This window comes from Nelumbo lutea, chromosome 5 (assembly GCF_056320005.1).
Source record: "Nelumbo lutea isolate HS-2025 chromosome 5, American lotus-T2T, whole genome shotgun sequence".
In the NCBI taxonomy this organism is placed as follows: Eukaryota; Viridiplantae; Streptophyta; class Magnoliopsida; order Proteales; family Nelumbonaceae; genus Nelumbo; species Nelumbo lutea.
In genome coordinates this window covers 8,853,277-8,871,894 of record NC_142688.1, presented here as the reverse complement: position 1 = coordinate 8,871,894, position 18,618 = coordinate 8,853,277, and the positions used below count along the sequence as shown (strand labels likewise).

The window sequence follows — 18,618 nt, the reverse complement described above, 5'->3', positions numbered from 1 at the left end:
GGCCGAGCATTTAGTTTGAATGGTCAGACCATTTGACCCGGTAACTGGACCCCTGACCGGTTCAGTCACCGGGTCGGTTTTAGAAACCATGCTTGAAGCTATATTGGTGAAAAACCCTGCAAGAAGTTAGATTATGTTTTAATTCAGCCAAAAAATTAACTTTCCGAAGAATCCATTTTTGTAGATTCTTCGATATGGCACAATCAAAATTGAAAGTTGAAACCCTCCCAAATGGATTCTCAAACTTGATGGGGTCAAACGTGACATATGCATAGAGGTGTAATGCCCCTGCAAGCCGAATCACGCCATGCTTACTACTTTTGAGATACTTCAGAGATCCAACCCAGCACGATCCATGGCACGGCCCTGGCTGGGCCAATCCATGTGCCATGTCGGCCTCCACACTGTCGTCCGGCCCGTGAGCCTGAACTCAAGCCCTGACACGGACCGATTTACAGCTCTACATGTGCGGCTGTAGCCGTGTAGTGTTATGCGTGGCGTATGTTAGCAGTTCAAGACTCAAACAGAGAAATGAATGTCCCCAGGCACAGCAGCACAAGCTAAATGGTAAATACGTCATCGAGATTGAGATATTCCAGAAACTGTTAAATCGGTCATACACAAATATCATCTATTTAAAATTAGGAGCAGACATGACTTTTGTTCTGTATCCATTAATAGACAAACACCAATGTGATATCAACACAAGGAATTTCTATACAAAATTATTTACAACATTGGAATACAAGTTATTACATATAATCAACCTCCTTTACTGTAGGAAGGACAACAGTGCTGACAATAGGAGCACTCTTTGGAATAGTTGCTGGGTTCTAGTAAGTTGACCTGCAGCAAGACCTTCGAACACTTAGCAATCCTCACACAAACATTGAGACAGTCAACAACCACATAATGTCGCAGGAATAAGAGCTACCTTAATGATATCAGACTTTGAGCTGGGGCGCATATAGGCTGCTAGGACACTCATGTGGAAATCCTGGATCCATAAGAAAGCAAAATTTTATTACACGGTAACCATGCTTCTATACTTCTTAAATTGGGGGTGGGGGATGGATTTTGAGTAGAGATGTCCAATTTGTCAACTAGTTTATTGAACATTTACTTTATAAGGTAAATGAGTATAGGAATAGAACTAGCTCAGGGTTCAGTATTCATGAGATTAAGTCAATCCCGATTAACATAAAAGGAGAGTGACGTTCTGGTCCTAATAAATTATCAACTCTATGTTATTATAGATCACTACATGAAAAAAAAAAGAATTCAGTATAAGTCAAAATGAGAATGGATACTTTTATATTAAAAAATTTATATATGTACGTAAGCAGTAAAAAGGTTTCCTAAATCCTAATCGGGTGAAGTAGGTAATCTCTATTGGATTGCCCAATTTGAAGAATTTCACCCACTCCAGGCTTAGTCTTGGGTTGGGGCCTGCTCAGATTCTAACAAATCCTCAATCCTAGTTGCATTCCTACCAATGGAAGATCTAGATTGACAACCTGTTATTGTTATGAGCACCCGCACCACACGGCAGCAGTTGAGGCAGCAGCGCGCACACGACCAGCACCGCACGACAGCGGCACCATGAGCTGCGCGCACACACTGCACGGCAGCGGCACCGGCAGCAGCACCACGTGCGCCGCGCGATGGCGGCACCATGAGTCGCACGCACGCACACCGGCAGCAGCAGCAGAGCGGGCCCCACATGACAGTTCATAGGGTGGGCCCACCCTTATCTGGACACATCAAGAGAACGCGTCTTATCCCTTATCCCATTCTCCCTTATCTTATCCCCTATTCTTAGAAGGAATTGAAGTACCATTAAAAGTAAGTAGTCTAATTAGAAGTAGTTGAGTCCGTTTAGGACTAACCTAGCCGAATCCAACAAGGAACCCTCCTCTTGTAATCTCCTATTTAAGGAGACGCCATTATTGAATGAGGATATCGAATATTCAGTCGAGAAAGAGAATAAAGGAGAGTTCAGTGATCTCTTGGACAAATCACCCACGAGATAATCAAAATAGGGCATGTACGCAAGGCCAAGGGCAAGGAAAGATCTGAGGTTCCTGCGGTGGAGCGGCCCATGACGTGATCCTACGCTCGGGCCCATAACATCTTGGTATCAGAGCCTACCGTCATGGGGGAACAGGAGCCGCTGTCTTTCAGAGTCCATGAACTGGAGCATAGGCTCGCAGAGACCAGTATGGAGGTCCGAGAGGTCAAAGATGACGTTCGGGAGCTGCATCGCATGTTAGAAGCGTTCCTCTCCAACAAAGAAAAGAATTCGGAGGGACTAGCCTCTACCAGCAGTCGCCGCACGGACAGGACAGAATCAGCCAACGAACATCAAGCCACCGCACCGACGACTGCAGTTGTCCCCAAGTACAGCCGGCTTGAATTTCCATCTTACGATGGCACCGGAGGCCCATTAGGTTGGTCGTACCGCTGCGAGCAGTTTTTCCGCAACCAGCGCACGGATGACAGAGACAAGGTCAGCATGGCAGCCTTCCACCTTACGGAAGAGGCACAACTCTGGTTCTATCGCATGGAGCAAGAAGAACCCGGGCTCAGTTGGGAGCAGTTCAGGTCCTATTGCCTCCTTAGGTTTGGACCCCCGATGGCGAGCAACCCGCTGGGTGAGCTAATCAATCTCAAGCAAACGGGAACCGTGGCTGAATATCAACGCTAGTTCCAAACTTTGCTTGACAGAGTGGCCACGGTTAGAACAGATCAACAAGTGGACATGTTCACAGCAGGGCTAATAGAACCCTTAAGGGTAGACGTAGAGATGCAGCACCCCCCAAATCTGGTTACGGCAATGAACCTCGCCCGCGCCTTTGAACGGAAGATGCAGCTTACTCACGGACCCTTTAGCATTGGACGGCCGGCCACGACTTTGGCACCGTCAAGGCCAGCGGGAGTGTCTACCCCTGCGCCCAACAGGGAGTAGAGGACCCACACTGGTAACCCCTCCAGATCAGTATCACAGACAGGGAGCAGCAGGGTGTCACCCCATCCGATGTCTGTCCCGAGCCGAGATGGCAGAACGGCGCGCGAAGGGGCAGTGCTTCAATTGCGATGATCTATACTCCGCAGGGCATAGATGCAAGAAACTATTCTGCCTTCTAGTAGACAAGACTGAAGAGGATGAGGAAGAACCATCACCAACTGAACCCGAGATCCCACTTCACGCAATCACAGGGATCAGAACCTCCCAGACAATGCAACTAAGGGCGCTAGTGACGGGGAAACCCATGCGCATTCTGGTAGACTCTGAAAGCACCCACAATTTCATCAGCAATCAGGCGGCCCACAAGTTAGAGTTGCCCATGGAAGTCAGGCCACAACTACAGGTAGCCGTGGCGAACGGGGAAAGAGTTCACAGCCCCGGTATCTGCAAGAACACCAGAATTCAGGTTGAAAAAGAGTCCTTCTGAGCAGATTTATTTGTACTATCCTAGGACGAATTTGACATCGTCCTAGGCATCAAATGGCTGATCACGCTAGGCCCAATCCTGTGGGACTTCGCTGCCCTGACCATGACCTTCCACTTAGATGGCAAACCGGTTACTTGGCAGGGAACCCGGACAAGGACCAAGACACAACTACATGCACTCCAGGGGGAGAATTTGCACACAACTAATGTGGAGAGACTTCTCACCGATTACTCAGTCGTTTTCCAAGAACCCAAGGGCCTCCCACCTCCTAGAGCCTGCGACCACCGGATCCCTCTAATAATAGGGTCAGACCCGGTCGTGGCTCGGCCCTATCGCTACCCCCACCGACAAAAAGATGAGTTAGAGAAGCAATGCGCAGATATGCTACAGTAGGGGATCATTCGGCCCAACCACTCCCCTTTTTCCTCCCCAATTCTGTTGGTACCCAAACAAAATGGGACTTGGAGATTTTGTGTGGACTATAGGGAACTCAATAGCCGAACTGTCAAAGATAAATTCCCGATCCCCATCGTAGATGAATTATTGGACAAACTCCATGGCGTACAATTCTTCTCCAAATTAGACCTCAGGTCAGGCTATTTCCAGGTCAGGATGTCTTCCGTAGATGTAGAAAAGACATCCTTCAGGACACATCACGGCCATTTCGAGTTCCTAGTTATGCCATGATGAATGAAGTCTTCCACTCCCACCTCCGTAAATATGTACTGGTCTTCTTCGACGGCATCTTGGTCTATAGCAAGACGTGGGTGGAACACATTCAGCACCTGCGGGTCGTGCTCGAGCTCCTAAAGCAGCACCGACTCTTCCTTAAAAGATCCAAGTGTTCCTTTGGGGAACACCAAGTCCTTTACCTTGGACATGTAATCAGCGGGCAAGGTGTAACTATGGACAGCTCAAAAATTCAGGCCATCAAGGACTAGCCCCGGCCACAGTCCGCTAAGGCCCTCTGTGGGTTCCTAGGGCTAACAGGGTACTACCGAAAGTTCGTACAGAATTACAACCTGTTAGCAGCCTCGCTTACCAACCTGCTCAAGAAAAATGCCTTCCACTAGGATAGCACAGCCGATGCAGCCTTCGTAAGCCTAAGGGAAGCCCTCTCTTCCACACCAGTCCTCCAGCTACCGAACTTTGCTCTTGAGTTCACAGTCGAGTGTGATGCTTCCGGCACAGGCATAGGAGCCATCCTTCAACAGCAAGGGTACCCGATAGCCTTCTTCAGTCGCAAGCTAGCTGATCGCCATCTCAAATTACCCACCTATGAACGCGAGCTCATTGGCCTAGCCAAGGCAGTACAACACTGGAGGCCATACTTGTTAGGCAGACCCTTCGTCGTCAAAACATACCACTACAGCCTCAAATACTTGCTGGAACAACGACTGACCACCTCCCACAGCAACATTGGGTCAGCAAGCTTCTGGGTTTCGCTTTCTGGGTGAACTACAAGGCAGGATCCCTGAACCGTGCAACAGGTGCCCTGTCCCGACGAGAAGAAGATAGTATGCTCCTCCATGCGATCTCCCAACCATGAGCCACCCTGCTAGAAGACATTCGGAACACACTGCCACAGTCATCAGAATGGAACAACTTGGTCCAACAAATACAGTCTGGGTCTGCTAACCCGAACTGGTCTCTCCACGATGGGCTGGTATTCTACAAAAAGATCTACCTACCCGCCGATTGCCCCCTAATCCCCTCCATCATCGCCAGCATACACCACTCGACACACAAGGGCATTCAAAAAACGCTGCATCATATTCACGCTGACTTCCACTGGCAAGCTATGAGGGCCTCGGTGCGGGACTTTATCCAGAACTGCACAGTTTGCCAACAGAAAAAATGGGAAAATCTGCACCCTGCAAACCTGCTCAACCCCTCTCCCTCCCGATGCAGATCTGGGCCAATATTGCCATGGATTTCATCGAAGGGCTGCCCAAAGTCGGGGGAAAGTCAGTCCTGTTCGTGGTAGTGGACCGGTTCTCCAAATATGCTCACTTCCTCCCTTTATCCCATCCTTATACCGCAATCTCGATCGCCCATACCTTCTTCACCCACATTTTTCGCTTACATGGACTCCCCGAGTCCATCGTCAGTGACCGGGACCCGATCTTCACAAGCACATTTTGGAAGGAACTCTTTAAATTACAAGGCACGGCCCTCGCCTTCTCCTCATCCTACTATCCACAGTCAGACGACCAAATAGAGGTGGTGAACCGGACAATTGAGATGTACCTTCGCTGCTTCATGGGTGACCAGCCACGACGCTGGGTGGAGTACCTCCCATGGGTTGAATACTGCTACAATACATCCTATCACTCCTCCCTTGGAATGACTCCCTTCAGAGTTGTGTACGGTCGAGATCCTCCACGCCTTTTGTCCTACGAGCCGGGCTCAACGCGGTTGGAAGAAGTGGACCGCAGCCTCCAAGCTCGCAATGCCCTCCTGGCCGAAGTCTCCTTGCGCTTACAGCAAGCGCAAGCATGTATGAAACACGCCTACGATCAATAGCACCGAGAAGTCACCTTCGAATCAGGGCAGTACGTTTGGCTGAAACTCTGACCATACGGGCAGCTATCTCTCAGGCGCCGGGGGCCCCCTAAGCTGGCCCCCAAATTCTACGGGCCCTTCAAGATTCTAAGGAAGATAGGAAAGGTAGCTTATCAACTTGAGCTCCCGGAGCACAACAGGATCCACGACATCTTCCATGTGTCCCTCTTAAAGCTTTATGTTGGCACTCCTCCCGACCATGTGCCTCCCCTACCCCCTTTGTAGGACGGCAGACCTATCCTCCAGCCCTACGCCCTCATCCGGTCCCGCATCCATCAAGGCACCTTCGAGGTTTTAGTAGAATGGGAGGGACTACCTCCAGCAAAGGCGACCTGGATCCCCTGGACCGATCTCCACAACACCTATCTAGACCTCGAGCTTGAGGACAAGCTCGTAGTCCAGGAGGGGAGTGATGTTATGAGCACCGGCACCGCACGACAACGGCACCATGAGCCTCGCGCACGCACTACGCGCAGCGGCATCGCGCGCAGCACTGCGCACACGCACACCGGCAGCAACAGCAGAGCGAGGCCCACACAACAGCTCATAGGGTGGGCCCACCCTTATCTGAACACGTCAAGAGAACGCGCCTTATCCCTTATCCCATTCTCCCTTATCCTATCCCCTATTCTTAGAAGGAATTGTAGTACCATTAAAAGTAAGTAGTCTAATTAGAAGTAGGAGTTTGAGTCCGTTTAGGACTAACCTAGCCGAATCCAACAAGGAACCCTCCTCTTGTAATCTCCTATTTAAGGAGATGCCATTATTGAATGAGGATATTGAATATTCAGTCAAGAAAGAGAGTAAAGGAGAGTTCGGTGATCTCTTGGACAAATCACCCACGAGATAGTCAAAATAGGGCCTGCACGCAAGGCAAAGGGCAAGGAAAGATCTGAGGTTCCTGCGGTGGAGTGACCCATGACGCGATCCTACACTCGGGCCCATAACAGTTATCAACTCCATGGTCTGTATCAGCCCTATACCCAACCTTGAATTGAGTTCTGTCCGGTTAATAATGCCCATCTACATACTAAATTTTTAATGAAAAATATTTCCATAAAAGAAGGTCTATTTTGAAGACAATGCAAGATCTTTAGGCAGAAACCTTTCCATGAGGAAAGGAATTAGGAGACTCCCTTTAATCTCCAAATCAAGAGAGTCATATAAGATCCTTATGCCATTTAGGAAAGCTCAATAAACGACCAACTGAAAAACACATTCTCCAAACTTCCCATTAGGTCAAGTAGGGAGATTCCTTATGGGCTCTAGTCTTTCTGCCACTTTGGGGGAGGGGGGAGGGGATAATGTTGATGTCCGAACTGTCCATACAATAAGGGACCTCTATACTGTCCCTGTTTTCAAATTCATTCTCTACATCAGTCTCATATCCCACCTTGATTTGTCAGTTTCCCCCCAAAAAATTAGCAATTCAGAGTTTCAATTTTCTAGTTTTTAAGTTGTCCACATAAAAGGGCTTATTTTAGACTCGTAATTAGGTCTCTTAGGTAGAAATTTCTCCTACATACGAGGTGAGGAGAGACACCCGGAGCACATTTTTGGGCCCAAACCATCTTCCTACCTGGGTTGTGTAAATTTCTCTAAAAGACCTGATTATTAATCAAGTATATTCATAAAATGGGGCTTACCCTAAAAGGATCACCCCTCAATGACTGTACAAACATAGAATTTGATGAGCCCCCACCCTGCAAATGAAGAAAAGGCGCTATTAGTCAATATTAAAAGGAAAAAGAATATAATTAAAATTTCATATTTAAAAAAGAAAAGCATTCAACAAATTCAAATCAATTACCTAAGACTGTTTGGTTTCCCTACCTTTTCTTTCAAACCAAATACAGCCTAAAATTTCTTATGATCCATAAAAGAGATAATGTGCTCCATTTTAACTTGAGGGAATGCTTTCTTAGATATTATGTGATTGACCTAAAAGGGTCAATAACATCTCTCTACTGTCTTCGGTGCAGTCTTCTCCATTTCAATGTGAATCTTTTCTTCCACAACTTATTACCCATCATGCACACCTCATAGGCCCTTTTTCTTCCCATCCTATATCAGTTTGGTTGTCAGATCAGTTGGGCTTAACTGCTTGAAATCTGTTTTGTATTAGCATCACTCAAGGAATAAGGTTTATAGGTCCTCTTAACTCCACTTAGGCAGCCTTTTAAATAGTAAGTATCAAGAGAAATATATAAATTGTAAACAGTATTAATGATTTTTTTTTTATAAATGTAAACATTATTAATGATTATGAAAGGAGGTTGCACAAAGTGGATTTGTGGACACAACCCCCCCCCCCAAACAGACACCCTAAAAGAACAGAGACAAAAGAAAAGAATAGAAAGCCCCATCTAACTGGACAACAGCTATATCACTCAAATCCCTAGATATCTGCCTGACAGCAGTAGAACAAAAACCCAAGAGAAGCCAAATTTCATTAAGTATATTACACTTTATCCATAGTTTACCCAAACCATACTATCTCAGAGAAAACCCCAATCCCTGAAAGGCCCAGGTTATTTAGGAAATACCTCAAACTTTAAACTCCTTACAAAATTTAAGGTGGTAACCCCCATTCCAAGTCATTGAGTTCAAATATAATTGCGGTTAGGTATGATATTATTTCACCTCTTTATCATTCTAATATGCATTTTGAGCATACATTTACATCAATGCACACACAAACACACACAGATACATTCCAGCTCCTGCACAACATGCCTGTCAATGTGTCAAATCATGTGATATATAATAATATCATCTGGTGTTTGGGACAACAATAGACAAACAAACTGAATTAAGTGATCAAGTTACCTCCAAAGAAATATCCCTAAGCCTCTTTCCAGTTTGAGCACAGCAAACACGGACAACGTGTTCATCAGAGCTCCCACTAATAATGTAATCCCTTCCATTCATGTAATAAGAACGAGTATAATTATGGGAACTTCCTGTTGGAGTGATGTCAAATTTCATGTGAAGCCTTCCATCCACTGACAAAAGTTGCTTAACCTACAAAGTTTTATTGCCATTAGCCAAATATGGATCAAGTTGCTGGACAACAACATGCATCTACCAAGAGAAGGTAAACATATAGTCCAGTATTGCACAGTTAGCTACGTATTTTATTTACACATACAGGAGCTAGCATCCACAGTGCTAGGATTTTTCGCCTAGAAGAGGTCTTTAGTTCAAAGTTAATACCATATGATTGCCCAAGTGCCTTGGGGGAAAACTATATGATTAGTAGGTAAAAATCATCATAACATAAAGATATTTCTTTCCTTTTCTTATTTTGTGATAATCACCTATATCAGATCCATCAAATTAAGTGTTTCACTGCATTACAGAAATATTTCCTAATGACCTCACCATTTATGTTTACTATTTGTCTACACAACTGTGGTTTTATACTTCATAGTGAGTACCTCATTGTCAACAGCTGATGCAAGCAGATAGTGGTCATCAGGAGAAAAGCACACCATTACATTTCCTCTTGAACTTGAAGCCGTGTAGCAAGGCTGCAGTGGCCTCTGCCTCAAGTCCCACAATTTGATATCCTGATCAAATGATGAAGTAGCAAATATAAAGGGCGAATGGTGGGCAAACTTAACAACATTGATATGCCCCTGGTGCATATCAGTGAATATCTGTAAGCGTTTCCCACTGTTTATGTCATATAGAGCCACATTTTTCGAATATCCACTTGCAAGAAATTGTTCATCCGTTGAATTGACATGAACTGAAGTCAATTGCTCAAAATCATCAAAAGTAACTGAACCCACATAGCTGTATCTGTCTGTAACTGTAGAGGCCATTTGATGGATATCGTATAAATGCAAGGAACCATTATCAGAACCAGCAATAAGCTGATATCAACATTTAGCAAAATCAGCAATTTCCACGTCAGCAAGGATCAGAAGCAGTCGAATGAAAAAAAAAAGGATATTCTAACATGCACCAATGAGTTAGATTTAGTCAAATATTAAATGTGGTAATTAGCATCCATAAATAGAACTGAGGCAACTAAGCACTCATAAGGTTCATGCCCAGGATCTGACGGATGCCACCTAGGAAATTTCCTAGGTGTAAATGGGAAGATTTTCCGTGGTTATATTCAATGAAACAATCTGACAATATTTCCACACTTCAACTGTTCAAAATAATGTGATAAAGTTGGGTGGAACAATCTTATGACAATATTTCTCTTGCCTACAAGAACTCATTGGGACATGTACTGTTAATCCCATGCATATGCATTGATTACTATGATATCCCATATAAGATGGCAACTGCAATCTAAAACATGTGGACTACGTCTTTACCCTATAAAAAGGATTTCCTTTGAATAGCATCTTTCAACCAGGACTAATAATGACAATACAAAGGTGGTGTAAGAGATAACAAACTGATCTGAATTCAAGTCATCTTGATCTAGTTCTATGTAGTAATCACCTACCTTAGAAGGATACTTTTTAAGCCAGCAGAGCCCTAAAACACTGTTAAGCATTCCCATTGATGGTAGATATCTTACGAGTTTCCCATTCTCATGGTTGATAACAACTAGTTCACCATCTAAAGTACCAAAAACCATAAGACTGGGATCAATTGGATGATACTCAAATTGCCGTGGACGAAAGCTTTTACTCTCTTCCCCCAAAATGTCATTGAATTTAGAAATTGGATGTAAGAGTGGCCATGCAGCAGAACCAACTTTAGCAGCACCAATTGACCTGGGAAAAAAATATTGACTCTTTCTAGAAGAATATGGCTGCTTTGTCCTGGAAGAGTTTTGCAAATGAGTAGTACTCGGTCCTATTTCACGGTTCTGCAAGATACTAACAACACTCTCTTTGCATTGCCGGTTATATGGTAAATGTTCATAGTGTTGTGAAAAAATAATCTTGGCCATTTTCCTGTCTGATATTTTGATGGGCAAATTATCCAAAACTTTCAGGCGGGGCAATGAAGCTATCATGTATTCTCTGTAGTGCTTCTCAAAGCAAATAGGTGATGGATGATGTGAAATGTACTTCTTTAGAGCAATATGTGCAGCATCTTTCCTATGACTCAAGTTGAGGGAATCTGCAAAAGACTCCTTTTCCTCTTTAGTCAACAATGTACCAGAAGAAACCTGCTAAGTAAAATACCAAATCCATGTTAAGGCATTAGAGAATCATTTAAAGCAGACACTTTGATGATTATGAAACTGCATGCTTACCTCATTTGGCAAAGCAGTATGTCCAGTCAACACAGGAAAAACATTAGACAGTAACTCTACCAAGCCAATTCTCTGCTGAGGGGTTGAGAAGTCCAAATCGCTATCATCTGATGATTCTTCAGCTGTAGTTTCAATATCTTGGGTCATAACCAGATCATTCAAAGAAAGCAAATTCCTAAATGTGTCTTCTGTGCCAGATATATCTCCACGATTAATGGATGATGTCACAGAGAAGTGGTGTAAATCCAGCCGAGCCAAATCAATTTTGTCATGATAAAAAATGGTTGCTTTCTCATTGATTGATGCAGGACATGGCCCAGTATTATTGCAGCACAAACAATTTTGAAACCTAAGTTCCACCAAAGAAGGAAGTTTTGCTAGTGCAGCACTAGTTGTCCACAGATTAGCAACTCTTGTTTCACACATTGAGAGGCGCATCAAACTTGGCATGCAAGAAAAGCAATCTTCCCTGAAACTAGTGAGTGAAGTACTAAAATCGAGATTAAGGGTGTGTAACTGCATGAATTTCCCTGCCATGTTCAGTTTTCTGATGTTGGAAGACCTCAAGTTTAATACTTGGCATGTCAAACCTCTGCATAAAAGATCCCTAAGAGTGGACAAGAAATTGATCCAAGTAATCAAACCTTCTGAACAAATGATAAAGCGGAATAATAGAAAATAATATTTCATACTAGATTCAAGATACCAGTGGAAGATGTACCATTTCCTTGGGAAGAAACTTATGACCTATCTCTTGAGGCATCTTTCAGAAGGTGGAATTACTTAAGTGTGAAGAACAATAGAACATAAAATTAGGAATGAAGAAATGGATGAAAGGGAGGCTTGAATCAAATAAACCATACGTAATATGATGCATGCAACTCCAAAACTTACACCAGAATATGCCATAGAAAATCTACAATGAAATGTATCAAAAGTGAACCCAAAAGTTGATTCAATAGTAATAACTAGGTCAGGAAATAATGATACACAGATGACAACCAAAAAACACCTAAAATCCTCCAAAGTACAAATGGTGACAATACTAGGGGCAGAGACGGCAATCTATGGATCTTCTCTAAGGATCTCTTATCCAGAAAGGCAAAAATGGAGCCTAAAGCACAATCCACGGCATTTAAAACATTATCTTGATAAATCAGAATAATGATCCAAAATAAGGTCAAAGACGTGGGTGGAATAGTGATAAGAATGAAAACCAGAAAAATAGATGAGAAACCAAAAGAGGTCTGGTTTTATAGTTTTTGAAGCATGGAACCAAGACTTATCTTCCATTAGACATTCCTCTGCCACCATTCTTCTTAACCTAAATTTGACATGTCAAAAACTAGGCTTTATCTTGGTTTCATAAAAGTGTTTTCCCATTATCTATCTAGCCAATCTGAAAACAAGTGAGTTGCACGTTATTTGAGCAACTTACAAACAATTTAGACAATGTATTGGAACCTTAAAGAGAAATCTTTGTTCTAGAGGTACGCTGGTCATTCTTTGATTTTAAATGAAGTTACAATAGAACAATAGTTGCACTGATATCCTAGGTCGTAAGTTAGGTGTTAGGGTATTATCTTTTGATAAACGCGTGTCAGCAAAGATTTGTTAGAGAAGTCTTTCATTAAATAAATGAAAAAAAAAAAAAAAAACTTGTAGCTCTTACTTCTTTCAATAAAACAAGACTTCAGTAGATTAGCACCTCATATTGCTTTCAATTTTCTAGCTAATAGAGTAGGTATTTTTCAAGTCTCTTAAAAGATGACAACTTGCTCAACTAACATTGAATGCAAAGAAAAAGAAACTCAAATAGCTATGAAATAACCTAATGTGCAGGGTAGATTACCATCAGACATTGAATGCAAAGCATTGAGCCAGGATATGTATAGTATTATGCCATGCCTATTGAGCATCAAAGATTATTACAATGTAAAACTAGGAATATGGATGGACATATGATTGCACCTTCAGAAAATGCAATGAGAAATTTACGGCTTCAGGGGAAATGTAAAACTTGAATAAAACATGAAAGATACAAACAAAATCCATTCAGACAATGTTAAGATCGCAAGTGCAACCATTATTATGCCCAAACCAGTGTTGCATGGACATTCCTCAGTGGATGAAGTGTTCGTCTCAGACATGCACTGGATTCCAACATTCCATGGATTCTTGAAGTACACTCCTACATGACATTTTTATTTTTCTCCTTATTCAATACAAATGAACAGCTAATGTGCACTATAAATGTCATTTTTCCTATAAAATGACATTAAGTAACAAACACGATTTTTCATACCTTTTTCTATAGATCTATAATGTTAAAAGTCAAACTATTTTAATAGTGTATACTTTTATATAGACATGTCCACAAGTCCTTGTTTATTCATTCAGACTCCTGGACATGCACCGGTTTCCAATTCCCATGTTTGCATCCAAGTAACACTGGCTCAAACATCTCAACAGATGAAGCATTACGAATGATTAGGACTAGAAAAGAAATAGGTTAGATGAAGAAATTCCCCAAGAACCACACATGATCAGCTTAGGTTTCAACAAAGTGGAACAATCATACCATGAAGAAACTGGAAATTAGAGACAGTTTGCATCCTCTTAATCAAAGCAAAGTAATAATAGTTAGAAAGTCAAACACCTTGCATTTTCTTTTAATTTATTGATCACATGTGAGCTCAATAGTTGTCCAAAGATCTTACAATTTACAAGATAATTCACCAAATCATGAATCTTGAGGGTTTCAGTTCAAATCTTATGTCTGAATCCTTTTCCTAAAAAATAGTTTAGCATTATCCTTTTCTTTAAAAACCATGCATTTCTGTCTCAACCTTACAATTTATAATGATTCATGCAACTGGAATCAACTCAATTGAAACCTAGTTCACTATTAATTTCTTTGTTTCTTTTATTTATTTTATTTCTCAATGGGTATTCTTTTAAGATCCTTACTAAATATGATTTACTTAGATCATTAAAGATCTATTTTGAAGTCTCAATTGGATTTCAAGTGAAACTTAGTTATATCATTGTACACCTATAATGGTAAACTCTTTTGTATTAAGTACCCATATGGTAAATAGCAGCAAAAAAGTACATATATGGTAGATATGAATTAAAATTGGAGTAAAACCACTTAAATTTTTATATATTTTAATTTTCTGACAGATTTCTTAAAAAAAGCAGAAATGATCTTATGGTTTACAATACAACTACAATTTTAAGAGTATTTTTCCCTAGTGGAAATTCAATAATAGAACATGGATTGGTCATTTGTTTCCAAGTTTCCAAGCATATAATTCTCATTGCATGAACTCTCAAAAAATTCAGCAAAAGAAAGTAGAAGGAAAAAGCCATATACTGTATCAAAAACTTGAAGACACAATGCTTCCAAAAAAGAATGAACTAGTAGGCACTACTACTTACCTAAGGAAGTCCTTATCAAATGACAAATCTTGAAGATCAACAACTCGAAGCTTCTGATTGATTTCAAACATCAAGGATAAGACAGACTGTCCATCCAATATACACAGAGATTCATGAAATATGTCTACCGCATCAATCTCAGACGAGTCAATTACCGAGAACACTTCAATTAATGAAGGAAAATCAGAATCTTTCAGCTGGTCCAAGACAACCTCTATGATACATGGCTCATGATGAGATTTTTGAAGTTTGGCCTGAATAAAAAGTAAACTAGCCATCGGAAATTTACTTCAAAAAATGCATCCAACAATTTCTGACACAAGATAACAAGCAAGAAATTTGGGGGGGGGGGGGGGGGGGAGTACATGCCCCATCTCTTGTCTTTGTTGAAGCAAAAAAACCAAACAAGAAATATATTTAATGAAATATCAAGAAAGGAAGTTTTTTCTTTGCTATTTTTGAAAAGATAGGAATAATGGAGTTATTTAGATAATGGTATCTGAAGCTCAAACTTAGATACATAACAAATTGATCAACATGGAAGACTTCACCATGATTCCATGAAAGCTACAAAGTTCAATAGGAAATGATTTGGTTGGCCTTATAGGCCTCATTCGTTTTCTGAGAAGTGGAGGTGGATAAGTTGGTGGGTCCTACAGAAAAGAAATAAACTCGTATTTGTATTAAGGTATTAGTGGGTCCCACAGAAAAGAAGATTGTCAAGCAGCTCATTTACCTGGGCAAATAATACCCTACTGAAACTTGGGTAAATCACTTACCCATCCGCGCTGAAATTTGCTAATATGTGAAGGGACAATAATGTCACTTTTTTTGGATAAAACAGTAATTATACAACTTTACAATAAAAGAACGCTGCTAAAGTGCACTTATCCAAGAGACTAATTAACCTTTCATTTTTAGAACACTAATGACTATTGTCTACCTTTTTTTTTTTTTTTGGTAAATTCCTGTTTGCATCCAATCCTAACCGTAGAAGGACAACAATGATGGTGGTGACACCAAGAACAAACAACGATAATAACTTAATGGCAACACAGCATTGTTTATTTATGTTGGGAGCATAGCCCAATGTCACACTATACAAGGTAGCACATGAAGACTTGGCATTCAAGAACATGTCACATGATATGGCTAGTAGGTCATTGATTAACATCCCCAATAGGATGATACCTCTACAAGATGTTCAATTAATTCAACCATTGGACAATTCAATAAAATATCTTTCAGTTAAAAGATCTTCTCCTTGTGAATGTCATGTTAGATAGTCTGATAGTGTTGTTTGATTGAATCATGTGTTTTGATATATGGAAGCATCAACTCAATTTAACTCAACATGATTGAATAAAATATCTTTCAGTTAAAAGATCTTCTCCTTGTGAATGTCATGTTAGATAGTCTGATAGTGTTGTTTGATTGAATCATGTGTTTTGATATATGGAAGCATCAACTCAATTTAACTCAACATGATTGAAAACAAGTGTTGTACAATAACCTAAGCAATGATACACCCATCTATAGCACTCTAATCATGTCGGAAATGCTTCAAATCATCTACTGACAGGTGCTTTACTTTGAACTACCTGGAAATTTTCAGTAAAAAAAGAAAAGGAAAATTCTTTATTTTGAACTCTTTCAAATGAGCAAACAAAGGCATTTCCCACACTTAATCTATCATAGCTTTACGTGATCAATAATCATTGTCAAATAATTCAAGATCCCCTCTCAATTTCTTACAACTACAGAGAATGTAGTAAACCTGATGAGGGATTAACAACCAGAAGCACAGACTTGCAATGGTAAAAGGTTTATTCAAACAATATTGATCTTCCTATTTGAGCACATAGAATGGACACTGGAATTATTCCTAGGTTACAGAAAACACTTTCTTTAACAATTCTGACTTTCCAAGTTTCATCTTAGGATCTCTCAGTTGTTTCCTAAGTTTTCATCACAATAAAGATCCAAGGCAATAATGCAAAATTTCTTTCATATCACAACTTATTCATAACCAAAATGAGTGCAAGTACATTATGAAGTGAAACAACAAAAGAAAATTATGAACAATATGATGTAGTCCAGGACAAACCTTAAAGAAAGCTGATAAAATTGCAGAATTTGGCAGCACACCTTGGATTTTGCAAGAATCAACATATCTAGTGCCAAAAACAAAGAAATGTGGAGTTAATTATGAAAAATAGATACTGGCAAGGCAATCCATGACAAGTCGTACCAATTGACAACTTTTCTTTCCCTTTCCTTTCGCTGGAGGGGAGGGGAATGAAGCTAGAATAGTGGAATACAATTTTGTACATCATCTCTTGGATATTTTTTATTGCCATTAAACTAAATCAACCAAGAAAACTCAACATCAGAAAAGTGCATATTACGCAAATTACTGGTGCTAAGTCCAGAGAGTAATCTAACCCCATAGACCCTACCAAACCAACTTTTACTCAAGTTAGTTTTGGATCTTATTGGCTTCATATTTAACAAGATGATGCCATTGGATATACATAGCAAGGTGAATCTCAATTTACTATATAGTACTACTTATCCAAGAAAAAATCAAATGGAACCAAGACACAAGTGAAACTTTTTTTTTGACATGTTTCCATTCTAGCTACTAAATGAGCTTTTATGTGTAGAAATAACAAAGCTGTCAAGATAAACATTCACACTTTTGCAGTGCAGGAAGCCATGAACTATGTCATATGCATATCAATTTCCGAGTAAATTTTTCTCCAATAGTTGTGCCATGATATTGATCAAACATGCCAATTAGCTCGTTTTAAGTGTGTAACCAGACCATTCCCCTTGAGCTTGTAAACAACCAAAAACAGATCAAAAGCTGAGCCAAGCACCAAATTCATAAATCTAAAGTCCAGAAAAACCAAAAACAGAAAGGAGAGGAAATCATAGAACTGGCATTTCTTCAACTACACAATTCCGGATAACTAAAATGCACTAAAAATTTACATCGCAGATGATAAATTCTTAACAAAGCATACAAAATTCTGAGAAGGTCAAACCAGAGTTTTCGCCAATAACTCCATACTCCAAAATAAAAAAATAAAAAACAGAAATAAAAGGGAAGACATGGAGTGAGAAATGAGAATCAAAGAAAGAGAATTAAAAAAAAAATGATACCTAGCTTCTAATGTGGAGAGATCGATAACCATGGCGGCCCTTCTTTTCCTTTTTGTTCTTCTCTATTTGTGAACAGCGGCTAAGTCTGGGAGGAAATCGCCGGTTTCTAATTCAATATTTATTACATATTTATATATTAAAAAATTACAATCTAAGTAATGTAAGAAACAGAGGTGTCATCTCATTAATGGATATGCGCGACGTAGACATCAATTGCATCCCTGCCCTCTCTCTCTCTCTCTCTCTCTCCCTCCCCAAGCGAAAAGAAAAAAACTTGACCACGCAGCAAAAGTTCTTAAAGTAAGGAAAAAATCCTTTTGGAATTCTTAGTGCCACGTTTTGCCCAGTATAAAAGATCATTTTGTGGCCCTTGATTTCAATTGATGACGGATTGACGACCCTGATGATTAGATCTGACCTAGGATATACCATAAAACAAAACAAAAAGATTTGACCTTAAGGAGGTATACCCGTACACGCGAGTGGGACCAACAATTGGATGATGATCAGATTTGGGGAGATCCACGCACCAGCATAGATCGACCTTACTTCACGAATGATCGTACGGAATACTTTTTCGGTATTGATGATCGTACACATCATCACCCGAACGGTCGAATCGTTCGAACCGTGACTCCAGTGTTTTTCGGTTCCGTTTTTTTTAAGAATCCATTATTCTCGAAACAGCTGTTGATTTGACCCGTTCATAAAGGTTACGAATAATAAATTACGACATATTGAAAACTTTCTTTT

The 18,618-nt window shown here is 40.7% G+C and overlaps 1 protein-coding gene across 4 annotated transcripts; it reads right to left on the bottom strand.

Annotated features, from left to right (window-relative positions):
• Positions 1-561: 561 nt before the first annotated feature.
• On the bottom strand, positions 562-18,154 carry LOC148850197 (transducin family protein / WD-40 repeat family protein). Of its 4 annotated transcripts, XM_088946047.1 has the most exons (11): positions 17,866-18,041; positions 16,805-16,871; positions 14,853-14,951; positions 14,698-14,750; positions 11,254-11,860; positions 10,492-11,166; positions 9,461-9,901; positions 8,850-9,044; positions 7,667-7,723; positions 935-997; positions 562-846 (listed from the first exon to the last, which is right to left on the bottom strand). In XM_088946047.1, the coding sequence occupies exons 1-11, from the start codon at positions 17,895-17,897 to the stop codon at positions 763-765; spliced, it is 2,373 nt and encodes a 790-aa protein (XP_088802173.1). In that variant the 5' UTR covers positions 17,898-18,041; the 3' UTR covers positions 562-762. The 4 variants fall into 4 exon arrangements, with proteins under 4 accessions (XP_088802173.1, XP_088802172.1, XP_088802171.1 ...); XM_088946046.1 differs by having other exon boundaries at positions 14,698-14,967; positions 17,866-18,154; XM_088946045.1 differs by having other exon boundaries at positions 14,698-14,951; positions 17,866-18,147.
• Between the last annotated feature and the right edge of the window lie 464 nt (positions 18,155-18,618).